General features: G+C 35.7%; 2 protein-coding genes and 1 non-coding gene across 3 annotated transcripts; 1 reads left to right on the top strand and 2 right to left on the bottom strand.

Annotated features, from left to right (window-relative positions):
• Positions 205–4,751, top strand: LOC18590199 (J domain-containing protein spf31). The gene is made up of 9 exons (XM_018127472.1): positions 205–446; positions 1,583–1,673; positions 1,764–1,824; positions 2,875–2,952; positions 3,367–3,440; positions 3,687–3,800; positions 3,895–4,002; positions 4,313–4,351; positions 4,476–4,751. The coding sequence occupies exons 1-9, from the start codon at positions 352–354 to the stop codon at positions 4,560–4,562; spliced, it is 747 nt and encodes a 248-aa protein (XP_017982961.1). The 5' UTR covers positions 205–351; the 3' UTR covers positions 4,563–4,751.
• TRNAI-UAU lies at positions 4,888–4,961 on the bottom strand. The gene has a single exon. It is a non-coding gene; the product is annotated as a tRNA-Ile (tRNA).
• Positions 5,449–15,772, bottom strand: LOC18590198 (serine/threonine-protein phosphatase BSL3). Its single transcript, XM_007015597.2, has 21 exons — positions 14,890–15,772; positions 13,472–13,532; positions 13,312–13,390; positions 13,110–13,189; positions 12,930–13,024; positions 12,692–12,791; positions 12,180–12,249; positions 11,648–11,749; positions 11,461–11,542; positions 10,621–10,800; positions 9,945–10,218; positions 9,604–9,844; positions 9,329–9,499; positions 8,013–8,251; positions 7,717–7,801; positions 7,514–7,612; positions 7,234–7,433; positions 7,067–7,142; positions 6,534–6,669; positions 6,298–6,437; positions 5,449–6,171 (listed from the first exon to the last, which is right to left on the bottom strand). The coding sequence occupies exons 1-21, from the start codon at positions 15,368–15,370 to the stop codon at positions 6,088–6,090; spliced, it is 3,075 nt and encodes a 1,024-aa protein (XP_007015659.2). The 5' UTR covers positions 15,371–15,772; the 3' UTR covers positions 5,449–6,087.

The raw sequence follows: 19,515 nt of genomic DNA, 5'->3' as shown, positions 1-19,515 counted from the left end.
TCTTCAATTCATAATGGAGGTTAAAAACTTCTTGGTACAAAAAAAATTTATTTTTTAAAAAACTTCGCTTTCTTCAAAAATATTTAACTACATAAATAAATTTCTTTTTAAAAAAATACGCCAATAAAATAAAAGTGTTCTGAGCATGAAAACGTGGACTAGTATTTACACTGTTCTGAGCCTTTTGGTTGAACCAACTTGGACCCATGGCCCGAGTCGATAGTCTGAACCAGCCGGCCCGATTTCTATTGCTTCTTCCCGGCTCTCGCAAGAGCCAAAGCAAAGGCAGGCCTGCGAAATAGCCATCAAAAGGAGAATCAGTGAGTGGTAATTAGGCAAAAAAATCCAGCGATGGGAGAGAGCAACGCAAGCGTCGATGAGGATTTGCTTCTCAAAGCGTTCTTCGCCGAAGTCAGCGAAGTTGAACGAGACAATGAAGTCATCAGGTTTCTCTCTTTTTCTTTTTGGAATTATTATTTATTATTTTTTCTGTTAATTTGTGCTCATGCACAGATTTATGGGGTTTCTAGGTGATTTTGGTTTGACGGGTCTCAGCTATTAAGGTTTATTCTTCGATAATTTTATTAAATATGAATTGGGAAAAGTATGGATTTTTCATATATTTGTTTTATTTGTACAGTTACTTTCTTTTGGTAAAATTTGAGCTCAAATGGCATGTTCTATCAATTGGCTTAATTGGGTAACTTTTAAATTTGGTATTTATAGATATAACAATATGCTTAGTAAAGAAATGTTTGTATAAATTTCGTAGGGCAATTTTTTTCCATATAATTTTGATGGGTAATCTTTGTATTTGGTGCTGTTTGGGAATTCTAAATTACACTTTTATACATTAGAACTTGATATAGATGAACTTCTCAAGATTATAGTTAAGTATTGCTATTAAAGTTGGCGAAAGCCCTAAATGCAGTATTTTTCTAAGATAGTGGCATTAACACCTTCAATATAGGTATAACCAGTACCCTATTAGTCGAATCAGCGTGAGAAGTTTAAGGGCTTTTGCGTATTTTGACTCTTACTTACCCTGTTAGATAGGAATAGACTTAAAATGAGAAAGCTGCTCATTTGTAGTCCTTTCCTTGTTGCTTAGATATAGGTATGCATGTTGGATATGTGCCCACAAATACTTTCAGTTTTGCCAAAGTCGTTTGTTCTGTGTGGGGGTTCATGCCTCATACTCTGACTCAGATTTTGCATAATTTCATGACCTGTATTTTATGGCATTCCCTAAGGGCCCAATTAATTTGAAACAATTATCTTAATGGATGAGAGACCTTTCCTCTTTCAGATCCTTGGTTCAATACCAAAGTGATGTGGGCCTAAGGAAGCTACTTCACCATCATTTATAGATGATCTTTGATCTTACCATTCATGCTGCATTGCCTTTTGTTGTATGTTTTCTTCTGATTGTTATGCTTTTCTTCTATCAAGCAGTTAATTACTTTGGTTTATCATTCTTTTTTTTCTGAAAGGCAACTTTGGTTTATCATTGATGAGTTCCTTTCTTCTGTTCTCTCTTAATAACTTTTGGCACATTTAAACTGTTTTCTGAAAATTGTAGGATTCTTTCATGCTTCAAGTTAAATCCATTTGAGTTTCTGAACCTAGCATTTGATTCATCTCCAGAAGATGTCAAAAAGCAGTATCGTAAGGTATTCTATTTTTTCCTTGACTGTTTCCCCAGCCATTGATAATTTTTTTCTTGGTTATTTATTGATTTATTCCCTGCTAAACATTTGTAGTTATCATTAATGGTCCACCCTGACAAATGCAAGCATCCACAAGCAAAAGAGGCTTTTGGAGGTAAGTAGGTTATAATATTTGTCTTATCTGGTGCTCTTTCTCGTATCTGGAAAGCCCTAACAGATAAATTTTTAAATAGAACATTAGCATTTATAAATTATTCAACTTTTATTTACTTTGATTCTTTTCTGTTCCCATATTTGTGGTGCTTGCTGACAAATATTTTTGCAAAAATGAATTACAGACATGCTTCCCTCCCTCCCTCCACCCGTCCCCCATAAACAGACACATACACACACACCAGGCCCCTGCAACCCCATTCTGACCAAAAAAGCATAGACAGACCACATTTCAATTTTGTTAATGGAAGCACATTGAAGCTTTATTGATTTTCAGAAAGGAGCCAAGGTTGCGTAGGAAATAAAATTCAACTTCTTTACATTCCGAATTGCAGATTCTTGAGGGAGATATTTTGTTCCAACATCTAGGGCTTGTGCTGATTATAAAGCTATGGTTTTCTGACTGCATTTACTCTTTTGAATGTTTGCTCCCTCCTTGACGACCTTACTATTTGGATTTTCTGAAGCAACTTCAAGCATGCAAGTCAATCTTGACAAATTCTGAATTCATTTGAGTTGTTTTCTAGGATCATGGAGTTGAGCTACGCATTGGGTAGCTTGTTCAAAACACTATGAAACTTGAGATGAAAGTTAAAAGCATTGGAAGATGATTATGATTCAGGCCAAAAATAGAAGATTATATTATGTGCTGATACTGAATACAAAAATTAACAAGATAAAACAAGTTAATGACTTTAGAATTATGCTCTCTATTTGGCTCTAATAGCCCTAGTAAATCGAAAGATGCAGCAAGATTAATTTTGGCTTTGTGCCGCTACTTTCACATAAGATGTTAGGATGCCGCATCTTGCATCTACATCCTGTCATCATGTTATGTACACCTCTATGTTCTGTTTATCCAGGGTATGAATGAAGAAATATTAGTGATAATTTGTATTGGTCATTTCATGTGATGCACATATTTTTTTAGAAATATTATAAACGTTATATTAGATTGAATTACCTACACTGGGTTTTTTACTGTGAGCAGCATTAGCAAAAGCCCAACAACATTTGCTTGATCAACAAGAAAGGGATTATATCCTAAGCCAAGTTACTGCTGCAAAAGGTAGTGCTTAAATTGTTTTTGAGGAGGCCTTACCTGTTCCATATCACAGCTACTTGTCACTCAAAACTTTCTTGAAAATCAGAAAAACTTGTTTGGTATCTTATTGCTGGTGCCATGTAATTGAAGCAGAGTCTTAATGATAGATTTAGTTTTCACATTTCTTTTGTTAACTTTTTCTTTTATGTTTCATGCAGTTAGTATGATAAATAACTAGTGAACATGTCAATTTTGTAAAATCAGAATGATTATTGCTTGGTATACGCTATCATAGCATATATCTGTTCCATTTGGTCTTTTGAATTGAGCTTCTTTTTTTTTTCTTTGTTACTTGAAAAATCAAAACAAAATAAAATCGAAACTGCTGGTAACAAAAAAAAAAATAAGTTGTCACATTTCATCTGATGCAATGTGCAGAAGAACTGAGAGCAAAGAGGAAGAAGCAGTTAAAGAAAGACACAGCTTCCAAGTTAAAGTTATTAGTTGATGAGGTATGTCCTTAATTTATTTTCTTGCATGCATTTCATATTGATTGATTGGTCTGCAATGTGCAGTCTTTATTGACCATAATCTTTATTTGTGAAGAAATAATAGCTGTGAGCCCGTGATGGAATTTCTTGTTGGCTTTTCTGTGTGATGTTGCTTTTTTATGGAATTGAGTTTTTGTTGCTGACCTTTTCCTTGCAATGCGTCTAGATTTTAATGCCAAGAGACTAAGCTTGTCTGTTTATTTCCAGGGGAAATCTGAGCAACAATACGAACAATCAGAGGAGTTCCAGCAGGAGTTGAAGTTGAAGGTTCGAGAATTATTAACAGAGCAGGAATGGCGGCGGAGAAAAATGGCAATGAGGGTATGCTGGATTCTGTCAATATCCTTGCTTTCTTAGCTGTTCTTGTTTAAAGCTTCCTACCATCAGAGCTAATCACCACGTTTATGTCATTTAGATATCTGAAGAGGAAGGGCGTCTAAAGAAGGATGAAGAAGAGCAAAAGGAGATGTGGAAAAGGAAGCGTGAACATGAGGAGCAGTGGGAAGGAACAAGGGAGCAGCGAGTATGTTTTCTTATTTTTTCATTGACATTCTTAGCTGACACTTTAGACAGTTCATCCTGAAATAAAGCAGGAGGGGGAAGAAAAGTCGAGTTGTGATGTAGAATTACTCTATGGTTCTTGGATGGTTAAACAGTTAATTTATCATTCCGTTCTAGGTTTAATGGAATCCTTACTAGTTGTGATGTATGTTTATGAACTTACCATCTTACCATGTTGATTATTCCTGAAAATAATTCCATTGCACAGATTTTTGTCTTTTTGTACAATAACTAGACTTTGTTTTTGATTTCCCTTTCTCTTTGCTCACCAGGTTTCAAGTTGGAGGGATTTCATGAAGTCAGGGAAAAAGGTGAGTTATATTGAAGTTGTGCTTTGATTTTGGATGAGCAACAATGGAGTCATAAAGGTAATGAAAGCAAAGGAGACTTGGCATATTAGTCTGATGACTGTTCTATAATTTTGCATAATTGCAGTCTAAGAAAGGAGAACTTCGTCCCCCCAAACTCAAAACAGAGGATCCCAACAAATCGTATGTTCAAAGGCCTGTAAAGCGGGGTTAACTGCTGTGGTAGCCAGCACTACTGTTCCTGCGGTAACGGACTTCAGAATGTAGGTTGAACTGAAGCTTGTATGAACCCATGTCTCTGAAGAGGCTTATTATTATTATTATTGTAAAAGAAAAGCACATGCAGGAAAACTTTTCTCTTTTGTTATTTTCTTATAAAAGCTTACCATTTTGTTGTTTTTCATCCCCTTTTCCTTCACCAATTATCAGTCCCCTTATTATCCTTTGCGCTTATTGTTATTATTTTCCATGCAGGGCAAAATATACTACCGTTTATATAATGATTTTTCATTTTTTTTATTTAATAATAGAAAAGGAAATGGTCCTGGCGAGGCTCGAACTCGCGACCTTCGGCTCATAAGACCAACGCTCTAACCAACTGAGCTACGGGACCTTTGGCGCACAAAGGAAAATAGCAATTACTTTTGTTTTCAACATTGGCTTGGCATTCATTGTCAGAGCATATATTTGTCTTGTATTTTAGAAATAAAAACAAAATGTTAGAAAGTAACAGGGATAAAGAAAAAAAAAAAAAAAAAAAAGCCAAACATTTAACTCACTGATTGATGCATAAATCTCTTGTTTAAAAAATAAAATCCGAATCCCTCTTCCGTCAATTATATAAAAAAAAAGAAAGTCACAAAAGAAAACCACAATAAGCAGATTTATTTATGGAGTAATTTTGGTGGTACCGTGCTATTATCTTTCGCTTTATTTTATAACAAGGAAATGAAAGGGAAGGGAAGGGAAGGGAAGGAAAGGTTCCACTTGCATAAATTATTATCCATGGATGGAAGGATTAACACCAAAACTTGTCCTTTGTCTGTTTCTTGATAGTGAAAGCAGAAATATCTAAATTTTATGACCAAAAATTCTAAGAATTTGATGTTGGACAACAGTTTTTCTTATCTTCACACAAACGTTACATTGTACAGCGCAGAATTGAGAATTACACCAATCAACACCTCTATGATACAAGATTTTTAATGTTATATCTCTCATCATCATCACATATAAAGGAAGCACGGACCTCAAAAGGTGGGAAAAATATTAGAAGACCTACAACGAGGAATAAAAAATATATAAAAATCAAAATTAAAATAAAAATAAAAAAAATAAAAACAAAAGACTAAAATGTGAAAATTACTCCCAACACTACCAACCCCTTTCTTAATAAAACCACCCCATCTGCACTTCTACCTGCCTCTGCCTGTGGCTCCATTTACAGGGGGTCAACCCCAGATTGCAACTTTCACCATATTATCAATGTCAACCTAATCCCGCCTGCAATCTGCTTTCCTGCTTTCCGAACACTTGCATCTTTCATTATCTCAAGGCCTACCGTATGCTCAAAACCGGCGAAAAACCAAAAATGTCATAAAGCCTTCAAACTCTTTAACAGGAGAGACTACCAGTTCGGAAAATGCCTGTATATGGCATCATGCTCTATACAGAATACCAGAATCCCCAGGTGGTAGCATGAGCCCAAATGAGTATATGGAAACAATTGGAGGGATCTACTATATCCAAGCAAGAGAGCCCCGATCATTTGTTACTTGAGGACGACCTCTAGTAGGTGTTGGAGGTCTGTTAGCATTCAGCTCCTGACCCCACACACACATATATAAATATTAACAACATGAATATAAAAAGCAATGCACGTATACAGTAAAAGCCTGGAAAAATAAACAAAAATATAATTACTGCTGCCAAAGAGAAAGGGGCAGCACCTGCATCCATGTATCCTCTATATGACGTTCAGGTGATGCTTCCGGTGATGACATTGCTGGGGGTAAAGGATGAATGAGTTTCGGAACCACCACAAGATCTCTACCCAAAACTAAGATTGCACCAGCATTATTAGCGGTACCTGAAATAACAAGCATGAATCAGAACTTAAAGGCTAAATTGTCAGTGGACTTGACAGATTATACCTAGCATATTAAAGCATGGGTCAGGGACACACCGCAATAATTGGTGGCTGAGAAAAGGGTAATTAAATGTCCCTGGGCAAAGCGCTCAAAGCCATCCATCACACACTCATGAGCACGAACAATCAACTGAAGATCATTATTATTGCAGAATTCCATAACACGATCAGGCTGCAACAGGACAAACCATTTACGTGAGCATAACATCCAAAATCAATATTCAAGTAATGAACAAACATCAAGCTTTTCTCACAAATAGACCTGCACAAGCAAAAGGGAAAAAGAAACACAGAAGCAACTTAAACAAGTATCTTAAGTAAAAAATTTTAACTTTCAACAGTTTGTTACACATGGCATCATGCAATATAAAACAAGGGAGGAAAAGGAGAGAAACAGTTTCATGAATGCAACAAGGAGATCAACAAGCCAGCCAGCCATAATTGGCAGTGAAATTACTTCACAAAGCACCATTTGACCATGTAAGAACTTCATCTCAAGTGTTGAAATCAATGCAACATGCAGCTATAAAAGACTTTAAATGCTAAAGTTTTCAAAGTAGCAAACTCACCCCAAAAGTAACCAACCCTGGACCTCTAGCATTTGGTCGCAATCCTTCCACGCTATCATTTTCTGTTGGATCAGACCTAAGGTAGAAATTGCAACAAAATGTCATCGCCAAATGAAAGGAATGCTCTTATATTTCAGGACCAAAATAAAATAGTAACACGCTCTGACCATAATAAATCCATAAGAACAATCGAGCCTGCTTCCATTGTAATTGGACGCTGTAGATTCTCAATCTGTTCCACATGATTTATTGAACGACCAATACCACCATGCATACAAATGATTTTCTTTTCAATTAGAGCTGCCAGAGGAAGCCAATTGAATAAACGGTTTATGCGATGCCATGCCCATATTCCATCTCTCTCACCCTGTCACACAAGCCATCAGATTTGTGGCTAAAATGTTATACAAAGAATGCAAAACATTTTTCTAACACGTGATAGAATACCATGCGCTCAATACACTCTATACGGAAGCCAAAAAGTGCATTGATATCCGCAGCTTCATGATTCCCTCGAATTAAATGTACATTATTGGGATACTCGACCTGCAATTTCAACAGAATTATAAAAAAGTCTTGGCTCATCACAACTTTAATAGGAAGTAAAAGTGAGCATGAGAAGATTATTGAAGCACCAAAATCAAATTTACCTTCAAAGCAAGTAGAAGAGTAATGGTCTCCAAGCTGTGTTGGCCCCGGTCCACATAATCTCCTAAGAAGAGATAATCGATATACCTGATCGTAATTAATACAAAATTAGTATCAAGTAGATAAAATGTCCAAGTGTAAACTCCAATGAGATGCAACGCAGCAGATGCAGATTACACACTAAGCAGACAACAGTATTTATAGATATAGAGAAATGTCAGATGAAACCCTTAGCCATGTTGACAAATCACCAGCAAAGAGCCTAGAGAACAGAAGTTTTTTTTATCAGAACACTTACGCAATGTCCCCAGCTGTTGAAGGTGCACCATATTCATCAAAAAGGCGCATAAGATCCCCAAATTGTCCATGGAGATCACCGAAAATCTTGATAGGCGCCTTCAGCTGTAAAACACTTGGTTCAGTTGAAAATATTCGTTCAGCACTGTCACAAAGATCTGCTATTTCATTGCAATCTAAGAAAAACTGTCGGCGAACTGGAGGCTTCCAACCACGAGGCTTCAAAAGATGCGCAATGACCTGGCAAAGTAATATATAGACACTCCATTATAATTTAAAATGAATCTTTTCAAAGCATTTGGGAAGATATAACAGAAGCACCGATGCAAGACTAATCTAATTCTTAAGAGAAACTTCTATCGGCTATAACATTCAGCAGTATCTCAATCACCAATTGAAAAACAAATCCAAGGTTCAATGTGTAAAAATAATTACAACCACATTAATATTAAACTGGCATATTCAAGAAAAAAGGTTATAGATTTCTATGTCTAGTAATGCAATAGAACAAGAGAAATCTCAAGAATGAATTCTCTCCAAGCTATGGAGAACTGATAACAGAACCAATATATCAGAAAATCAATAATTAACTTATTTTTATTCTTTAATGCTGGTGTGCATGGCTAAAGATTGCAAAGCAATGACAAGATCTTATAATGCATCAAAAGGACAGTAACGAAATCTGGCCTTCTCATAAATCACAAACAACACAATTTGTAGCTTTTCCAGCTTTTTTTTTTCCTTCCCTTTTATACCATGAATTTAAGCTACGATTGATTTCAAAGTCAAAGGAGATTTCTTTCACTGCTTTAAGATGTATAAATGTGCAAGTCAATCCAGACACATCGTCACTCTTATCGCTTTTCAAGTTGCATCTAGGGAAATAGCCACCTTAGGCACAATACAGAACATATTAGAGGATATTAAATGTGTGCCATTAGGATAAAAAGAAGGGAGAAACCTGCTATCATCATTTGAGAGTTCAAAAATAAATGCTCTTGTCCTAAATGTATGGAATACCATATCTATAAAAATAAAAAAGATTCATCTTAATTCTGATCATCTCAAACTAAACTCAATACTCATTGCAATAAAGATAAATGCCATAACAATCTCTTACTCCATAAAGAAAACCGTCTTCACAAACCATTCAAATAGAAAGAAATCATTCTTAAGTTATAGAATTCAGGGTTTACATCAGCCATGCATATCCTGCTTTACCATTCAACTCTTCCTTTCACTTAGAGACACATTCACCAATTGCCCCAAAACAAAGGGATGCTGCTTTATGATGCACAAAAGTAAAGCTACCAGTACCTTTTTTGGAACACTATTGATTGACATCTGCCTATCTAATAGTTTCCTTGCTGCAGTTGCACTCTCTGGAGTTCCATAGCTAACCCGCCTACCTTCATTTTCAAATTGATCAATTGAAAGCTGTCTGACCATTCCACCTAGAGCTCCGCCAGTCTCTGCAGCTACAACAACCTGTCGGCATAAAGTAAATAAAAGACACAAAGCTATAGATAATCAGGTACTGCCAATATTGACTTGAGACGATGATCCTATAGTTCAAATTTTCTGATACTCACAGCTCTATGATGAAGCCGAACTCCAGCTGGAGCAACACTATTTGACCCAGCAGAATCAGGCATCTTGATCAAGGTAGACATCTGCTTTCCACTAGGTGTAGCCTCTGCCCCACGATCCCTATCAGGAAGTTCAACTTCTCCATTAACTTGCCGCGCCTTGGCCGCAGCCAGTGTGGCACTAATAGCCTCCGCTTCTGCAGCTGATGCTTCAACCAAATACTCAACACCTTTGCTCATTCTCCTGCATGATGAACCACATTTTAGCAGCTCCTTGGATTAATTGAGAAAGCTCAACCATTCAATATCCATATAAAACAAGAAAAATACAGTATGTAGATTACCGGGATCCTTGAAGCATGGCATTCTCAGTGCTTATGTCAGTATACATGTCCCCATTTACAGGAGGAGCAACTGGATTTCCCAGTACAACTGAACCATCAGGAACTGCTTCAGGCATTGTTTGCCTTGTTCTTTCATCAACAAATGCATACCTCCCAGGTAACCGCCCTGCATGCACATTAGAAGCAGCAGCTGCAGCTGCAGCATGTGAAGCTGCAGTTGTTGTCTCAGCCGCAGCCAGGTCTTCCGCAACAAGCAGGTCATCAAGCAACACTCCTATAGCATAAATACAACCCATTACTGCACTACTTAAATTATCAAAAATTAATTATCATACAGGCTAGCACTCAGCACCAAAGATAGCAACTTAAAGAACTAGATGTGAATCCCAAAATGCATCAACTAAGTATCACACGTTACAAATAGTAATTGACGAATCTAAAGATTAAGTTACGTATAGGGAAAAACATCTTTATTCCTCAAACCACATTCCATTTAGAATGAAAGCCTTTGGCTGACCTGTCATTCTAGATTAACCATACAATTCAGATATGAAGTGAAACTGTAATAATGTATTATAATATAATGGCATAATGAATCTAATTGATAACTGATAACTTCATGCTAGGACTAGAAAAGAATGGGATAAACAGATTGTAGAATAAAAGGCTATCTTACCACCACGCAAACCACCATAAATAAATATTAAGTCACCAACAGCTGCAGCCGCATGTCTGCAACGCCTTGTCAACTCCACTGAAGCATCTCCACCAGCAGCATCAGCACTGTACCGGCCGGTCCTTGGACTAGTAACAACAGATTTTGTATCACACCAAACTCCCGCAGCAGTATCCAACACTATCAACAAGGAGGAAAAGTTAGGAACTAGTAGATTTCGGGAGATGGCGTTTCCTTTGACAATAAATTGCTGAATGCTCAACATAATAATACTATCAGTTAACGTAATCCTATGTTAAACAATAAAATAAGACATTGAATAATGCCTGCTTTTTGACATAAATTTAATAGTGCCTGCAATTGATGTAACAACACCTTCAAGTAAATATTAAGTCTTGCAACTTTCTGATAAAGATTATTAAAATATCAAACAGCAATAATAATGTTGGTCTGTCAGTTACAAGATGGCAGATGTTAATGAACTCATATATAATTTCTCACACAAGAAGGTGGGAGACAGAGAACAAAAGGAATCAGCAGGAAAACTTCAAGTTACATGATTGGAGAATATTAAGATGGGAGAAAGGGTGGACAGCTTTAAGAGCTTAGAAAGCTGTTCGCTACTTTCTACAGTACCGTGGCATCCTTTCCAGCAGCTCAGGGAAGAGCAACCAAATATATGTTTACATTGGGGGAAATCTATAACAGATTTAACCTGAAAAATTGCTTTTAAACTTTTAAGATTTTACAAACCCACACTTGTGTATATGAGTAAAAGCACCAGCAGGCACATCACATAGTAAAGAAGTCAAGAGACTACAAAACCAAGAAAAAAAATACCTGCAACACTTGATGAGTCTTCAACCATGCGTCCACCGCCAAGTGCCCCACCAGAAACATGGAGCCTTGCATTGACAAAGACCTAGAAACATAGTTATGTACATGTGATTCATCTAACTAAAAGAAGTCATGTAGTTAACTAAATTACGGGAAAAAAGAAAAGGAAAGGAAGAAAAACAATACTCACTGCTGCATGTTGATATCTTGGAGATGGTGAGACACCCGGAGCAATTGCCCATTCCCAACGACCATCCCTGTGTTTTGCAAGTCCATATGCACTTGCCAATGGCTGAAAAAAGAATCACAGAAAGAATAAACCATGAAGAGAGAATAGGTTGACCAAATCTAATGGTATAAAGGGATAGAAACATTTCAAAAGAACAAAAACGACAAAAAACTATGACACCTTTCACATGCATCTAAGCTCAATCTTTTAAAATATCTTCATTGCTATTATTTCCTGATTCTTCAGTTTTTATTAGAATGCCTCTCCCTCCCTCTCTACAAAGATACTGTATATTCAGATCTGTGCCAATATTTATTCAGATGTATTTAAGATTTACCCTAACTGAATAAGAAAAGCCTGCCCTAAAACAGTAACAAGTGACAAGATAATAGTATAGCTTATCAAATCTTATGCCATACTGTTCAAAAAAGAAATTCTTATGCCATACATTTACTAAATCTAGACCCCACAGAATGCAGACTTCTCAACTCACCACACTGTTTGCATCCCTCCCTCCACAAAGTAGAAGAAGACCATCCGAGCGTGCACTTGCAGTAGCATACCTAGTTAAACAGAAATTGTCAATGAGGACATAGCATAAAATCACCTGGATAAATTATCAAGTAACTAAAAATAAACAACAACAATCCAATAGGATGCAAGCTTAAGATCATTTCAGAGACCAAAGGCTATGAGCTTTTAACATCCTATGTTAAAACATCCTATGAAGGAAGAAATAGGTAAGGTTACATCAATAATCATCAATTTATCATGTCCAACCACATGCAGGTAAGATAGCAATGAATATGCTATAATGGAAGTGACTAACAATTTTGTTCATATCTTGCATACTGCTCCTTCTAAGAAATCCAACACTATAAAAATAGAGTAACATAATGCAACATATAGCCCTAAACCGTATAATCTAAGATTGTGTTGGCACAAGAACACAAGTGCGTGCATGAGTGTGTGTGTGTGTGAGAGAGAGAGAGAGAGAGAGATTACATGCATGGAGGTGGACCTTCCCCTTCTGGTTCCAATTTACGCCATTCATAAGGCTTGGCAGCAGTGTCCAGGGCCCACACATCAGCCAAAGGTCGCTTCCCTACAAATGATGCATCAATTTTTCAACAAAGAATTCATTAGATTATCTCAGCATACATGCAAATAAAAAAGATAAAGAAAATTTCATGATAATCTTAAAAGAATGCATACAATAAAAACAGAATAACAAATTACTTACCATCATTTCCACCAATCGCCATGAGATACCTTTGCCCCACCAAAGCCATCACATGTCCATAGCGTGGCCCTGGCCCAGGGCCTTGAACAACAACCCTGAAGAACAATTAACATTCATATCAGTAGATCAAACTTAACACTATAAATAAGGTACATACACATTCACGCTTCAAGGACAAACCTATGCCACCGTGGTCGTTGCTGTGTGAGGTCAAGAACATGAAGGTCCTCAGCAGACAAACCAGCCGGACCAATTCCACCCTGAGTTGAAATCAAAGCTTCAGATGAGGAATTCCTTATTGCAGAGGAAAAAAGTTCAACTAAATAATGACATGGTAACCAGAAAAAAACATATATATAAAATACTGCATTGTTGTACTAACCTGAATAACTACCATAGTTCCCACCGCAGTTGCCACATGTGCAGCCCTTGGTGTAGGTGGCTCTCCAAAGGGTGAGATCCTGTGAAATTAATTACATGATAAGCTAAGAGGAATTTAGCAAGGTAAAACAGCAGTAATGAACCCTTATTCCTTGGCTTACCTAGACCATTTATTAGTTAACACATCATAACAGTGCACATCAGCAGTGGCACCTGCTAGTCCTGCAATTCAATTGAAACAAAAATAAGCTTTAAGCATGAACATCATCCAAAAAAAAAAAAGAGAAATCTCTGAAGAATTAATTTATTAAAAGAAAGGAGTGAAAGAGGCAATAACAACCAGCCATATAATACAAACAAATTGTAGATGGCCCTGAATTAGTACAACGCTAAACACAGTCATAGTTATGCAGTAGTACTTGAAACCATCAAACATCATTAAGTTTTACACCGTAAACAAAAACAAAGGAAACAAAAAACATAAAACCTGATGTAGTTGGACTCCAAAACATGCAAGGTGCTACCCTAGCAAATGCCACTAGAACATGAGTATTTCAATAAAATAAAGAGGCTTGGATCATGAATTGTAATAGTAGGACAATATACACATATTGTTCTTTAATTAAATCATAAGCTGAAAACAATCATATCAGTAGTTTCAGCTTTGACTAAAACTAGCAGAGGTTTAAAAAAAAATTGGGTCCAAATTAGCCCCACAAAAACATCTTGAAAGGAGAAAATTGGCTGTGTATTAATTTGACTTTCATCTCTACCAGCAACCTTTTCTTTAGAGAGATTAGGGGCAGAGAGTGGTTTTGGGAGGAAGGGAAGCAGGGAGGGAGGGGGGTGTCAAATCTCCAGAACCATAAACAACTGAATGCAGTAGCACCAAATAAATACTGAAACATCAACTTCCTACAAGATTCAAGAAGGCGGGGGATTACAGTTCACTTCTAGTCTTCTACTACCCTACAAGACAAAAACGATAAAATTCATTTTGAATTGCTAAAAAACCAGTGAATGTAAAGTTCATATGCCACTTCCAAAAACCCAAGCTACAGTAATGATGAAATTCATTTAACTTGGCATTGAACAAAGAGAAAACTAAAAGACACTTATATTAATTCATCTCTTTTTCTATAAAAAATTAGCCTTCTACTTGCTTTGGCACCCCCTGACCTCTTTAAATTTTCTTTTCATTTTTTTTATTAAGAAATAACATCTTTACTCTTTAGAGTAGTTGTTTCTTCACCAATCCAAAAAGAAAAGAAGACAATTACATGCCTTACTGCAATAAGAACAACGAAATTAGTTTGCCTCGCATTAAGCTAGGGTTTCTCACCAAATATAAACCTTTGAAGTTACAATTGCTGGGTCTAAAGAATATGCATCTTATATCCCCTAAGGTTCAAAAGTGTCAAGATTCTCAGACATATATACCAACATCTATAGCTTTAATAACATGCACCATTATACATAGCCAAATTCTTTGCATCTTAAATCACTTAAATTACACTAACTCTTAAGGGTTTCTTACACAAACATCTAATCAAAATGAAAGAAACGAAGAAGAGCTTACTGATGCCAGCGCTTCCGGCCGACGATGGAGTCCCAGAAGCAGCAGAATTCCCTTCAAGTGCCGTGGCACCACCAAACAGAATCAACCTGGGCCCAATATACCCCGGCGTCCCTTCTTCCCCCACAGCTGCCACAGCCGTTAGGGTATGCCCACACCTTGGGCCGGGCCCGTCTTCTTTCTTCTCTATAATCGCATTCACCACCGAATAAGTCGGCGCACACCTCGGCCCCACCACCGGAGTTTGCGGCTGTACCTGAGCAGTAGCTGCGGCTGCTGCCGCCTGTTGTTGCGCAGGAGGAGGCGGAGATCCACCAGGTCCCGGCGGAGAAGCCTGGTTCTCTAGTTGCTGGCTTTGCTGTTGTTGATGTTGCTGTTGTTGCTGTTGCTGTTGCTCCCTCTCCATCGGCGGTGGAGATTGTGAAGCTCCGCCGTGATTCTGATCGTGATCGGTCTCTGGCACCATCGACGAATCCACATCCATTTCTTTGACGTTACAAAATTAAGCCCTAGGTTCAAGATCGGCCAACTAAAATCAAAGCAAATTCGCATCTCTGATCAACATTTTCGAAACCCTAGCTCAGATCGTGAATTAACCACCTCGAAAGAAAATTCGACAACACTTTGCAGGAAAATTTATCTATATTTCCAGGAGAGGGAGAAAAAGATTGGAAAAAAAAATTCCTTTTTCGGTTTTTCTTCCTCCTTTTTCTGTTTCGAAGCCTTTTTTTCCTTTATCTCTCCCTACAAACCTCAAGGCCGTCGAGGAATTAGAAAGGAGAAAAACGGAACGGAGACAATCTCAAAGCCTTTTAACAACAACAAAAAAGAAAAGGAAAAAAAAATTATCTCTCACTTTCTCTCTATAGAAATGTAGCCTCTCTCTCTCTTTATTTTCTTATAAAAAGAAAATTGGTTTTCATTTATTTGCTTTTCATTTTTGACCGGGAGCAGCCGGTAAAGAGATGTACGGAAGGAAGGAGTGGGCGCCGTCTTAGAGAGGGGAGTGACGGCGGAGCACGGGAAATAGGGTTCAAATATTAACGGTGATTACCGGTTCCTATTTGCAAGGAGTCTTGCCCTTTTGCCACCTATTGAGGAGGAATTCAAAACTTGACGCGCAATGCTACGCCCTTTTTGTCACGCTCAAGGGTAAGAGAGCGACACGTGGAAGTGGGATGTCCACTACGAAAATAAGGGAATAAGATGTATTGAAGGCTGTTGAATTTATTTATTAGATAGATTCTCAAAGGCAATGACTTTTTAAGCATCCATTTATTACTATTATAAGCAATAAATTACACTGGCTTGTAATTAATTTCAATAATGAAATTGAAAAATATGTACCTGACATGACTTTCCCTTTGAAATATGCATCTTTTCTTTTCTCTTCTTTGTAAATTACATTTTATTTTACTATCTAATATCTCTTATGCTTATGTTAAAAAGAAACTTATATAGTTTTACCTTTTTTAGTTTAAACTTTATTACGAAGTTTTTATAAAAAATAATAATTTTTAAAATTAAGTTAAAGCCATTTCGTAAATTTAATTTTATAAATTTTTTTTATAAATAAATTGTTTGACAAAACAATTTATAAAAATTTTTATTTTGGTTAAAATCACTATTAAGGATATTTAATAAATATTTTTTTATTAATTACGAATTCATTTATTCACAATAAAAAAAAAAGTTAACTTTATTATTTTTTTTATTTAAAATAAATTTTTGAAAATATAAAAAGCTAGCGTGTTGGAATTGAGAGGGTATTTTTTGAACGGGTAATGTCGAGATTATTTTTAATAGAGGTTGACATTTTTTTAAACAAAAAAAAAATTCTCAAAAAGTTGACATATTTTTAAAAGAAAATAAAAGAAAGCTCTTCTCTAAAGCTTTTCTTGAAATTCTTTTTTTTGGATTTAGTTCTTTAAAAAAAATATTTTTTAAGAATTTCTCTAAATCTTATTTGATTCGACTTATACTTTTAAAAAGTAGATAAATTGAAAAAAAAAAAAAGAGCAAACAAACACTAACACTCAAAAGAGCAATTAAGAGAAAATAATTACAAAATAGCAAATGATGATTCAAATAAAATTTGAATTACATAAATGTTTAAGGATATTTATGTAAAATACTTTAAAATAGAAGTAGTGATATAAAGCTTTTAGGCATAATATTTTTAAAAAATCCCTGAACTATTTAATAATATTAAAAAAATCTTTATGTACATGTAAGTTTATTGTATTCAATCAAGTCTTTATAATTTTATTTTAAATCAAATAAATATTTATAATTAATTGTTAACTAGTTGTCTTTAATCAAAATGAAATTTGTAATTTTTATAACCACGTACTATAACATTGACATGAACAATGAAATAATCACATAATCACATGATCACATTATCAGGTAATAGTAGCATGTCACATCATCATTTATTATGATATATCAATGAACCACGTTAACGTCACGTGATTTTAAAAATGACAAGTGTCGTTTTGATCAACAAAATTAATTAATATATTTATTTGATTCAAAATAAAAGTATAAAGACTGTTTTTTAATGGTTGAAAAAAGCTCTTAAGGCCAGCCATCCTGTAAAAGTTTTATTAATTTCAATTACCAATTACATAAGGGAGGGGAACATATACCTTACCTCTAGAAGTACCTGAACTAAAACATGAAGAATCTTAAAGGAATTACTACTTTCTTTACATGTTGAAAATGAAGACATGAAAATTAGGAGAAATAAAAGCAAGAAAAAAATTAGAAGTACTACTTCCTTACACATTTTTAAATCTAGCATAAGGTAAATTTAATCTATCAAGTTTAAAAATACTCGACAATTCACCTTTTGCAATGTTGAATACTTGCAAGCCTTGATGAAGATAACCTCTATTTGATAAAAAGTATGTGGCTTGGTTACCCTCTAGATAAATATGAGAATCTAAAGGAGAAGTTTTTTAAACTAGACCTTATAGAAGCTAATGTGTATCTAATTTCATGCGAATCGTAGTTCTCTTTTCCTATGAAATTCACAATCACCTTAGCATCCATTTCAATCCATAACCAATGTATATTATAATCTCTACACAAGTGTAGACCTTTTAGAAGTGCTAGGAGTTAGGCTTGGATTGAATTTTGAGGACTAAAGTTTTTTGAAAAACCAAATACAAGGTTACTTACATTATCTCACACAACTCATCCTTTTGCTGCCCTTTGAGCATTATCCTTGCTGCTACCTTCAACATTCAATTTGAGTTCATTGAGTGCAAGTTTCAACCATTTAATAATTTAAGGGGGTTTCGATGCTTTGATTGGGAAAGAAAGTTTCCACAATTTGGCTAATTAAACATCACCTTTCCATTGCCAATTTTGCATTAAGTTTCCTTGATTTGCAATTGTGTTACTATCTTCATTATTCTCCATTTGATCCGATGAGGGTTCATACTAAGGTTTTCATGTTTTGCATCATTCCTTTCAACCCACAAAAACCAACATATGAAGATAGGCATCAAAACCCAAATATGGCCTTTCTTAACGTAATCACCAAAATAACGCCATGCCTTCACAACCTGCAAAATATTATGGGGTGAACAACATGAATTTGGAACAAATGGGAAAAGAAATAACAAACCTCTTTAGCCTTCGGACATTACCACATATTATGAAAGAGTGATTCCTCTGAGTTGCACCCTTGGCATTTGGATGCCAATTGGAACCTTTTAGTTTTAAGCCGCATATCATTTGGTATCCATTCATGGATAACTTTCCAGAAAAAGAATGATATTAAGAGTGGGATACTTTTGTGCCTTACCAACTCAAATAAATCCTCAATTGGTATTTTATGATGAACAATATGTCAAGCACTTTTAATAGAAAATGAGCCATTAAATGTAGAAATCCAAAAGGCTTTATCATTTCGAGATATTTCAATAAGAATTGAAAGAATATTGCCAACCATAGATGCAGGCAATAAAGCTTTTAACTTATCAACATCCCACATATTGTTATCATAAAAGTGAGATGCCTTAATCATGGAATACATATAAAGAGGAAAGTAGTTTACCAATGGTTGGTTGCCATTCAGCAATCATGCCAGAAAAAGATTTCACCCTTGCCAATCATCCAACTTATATCATCTTCAACAATTATGGCACTACTTTTTAATCGTTTCCAATTAAGTTATTCTCAGATTTTCACTTAGACTTGCATAGGAGCACTACCAGCACAATATTTAGCCTTCATGAATCTTGCTCACAAATTGTCAATAGTGCGTAACCTCCACCATAATTTGAGATTAAAAGTCTCAAATACATCATGTAAGCAATGATATCAAGCCCACCTTCTCCCCAAGATAGCAAAATTTTTTCCAAGTGGTCTAATGAATATATTTTGATGCTGATGTGTCTCCTCAAAGGAAACTATTAAACATTTGTTTAATTCTTTCAATGACACAAGGTGGTGGCTTCAAGACTTGCAGAACGTACAATAGCATGAAACTTAACACGCTTTTTAACAATGTAATCCGACCCTCTGAAGAAAGAATTTTATTCTCCCAACTAGAGATTTTATCTCTGATTTTGGTAATAAGAGAATAAAATAGGAAGGCTTTCTTTGGTCCCTTGT

This window comes from Theobroma cacao, chromosome 9, assembly GCF_000208745.1.
Source record: "Theobroma cacao cultivar B97-61/B2 chromosome 9, Criollo_cocoa_genome_V2, whole genome shotgun sequence".
Classification (NCBI taxonomy): Eukaryota; Viridiplantae; Streptophyta; class Magnoliopsida; order Malvales; family Malvaceae; genus Theobroma; species Theobroma cacao.
The sequence above is the reverse complement of the archived record's forward strand: the minus strand, read 5'-3'. Positions and strand labels throughout refer to the sequence as shown.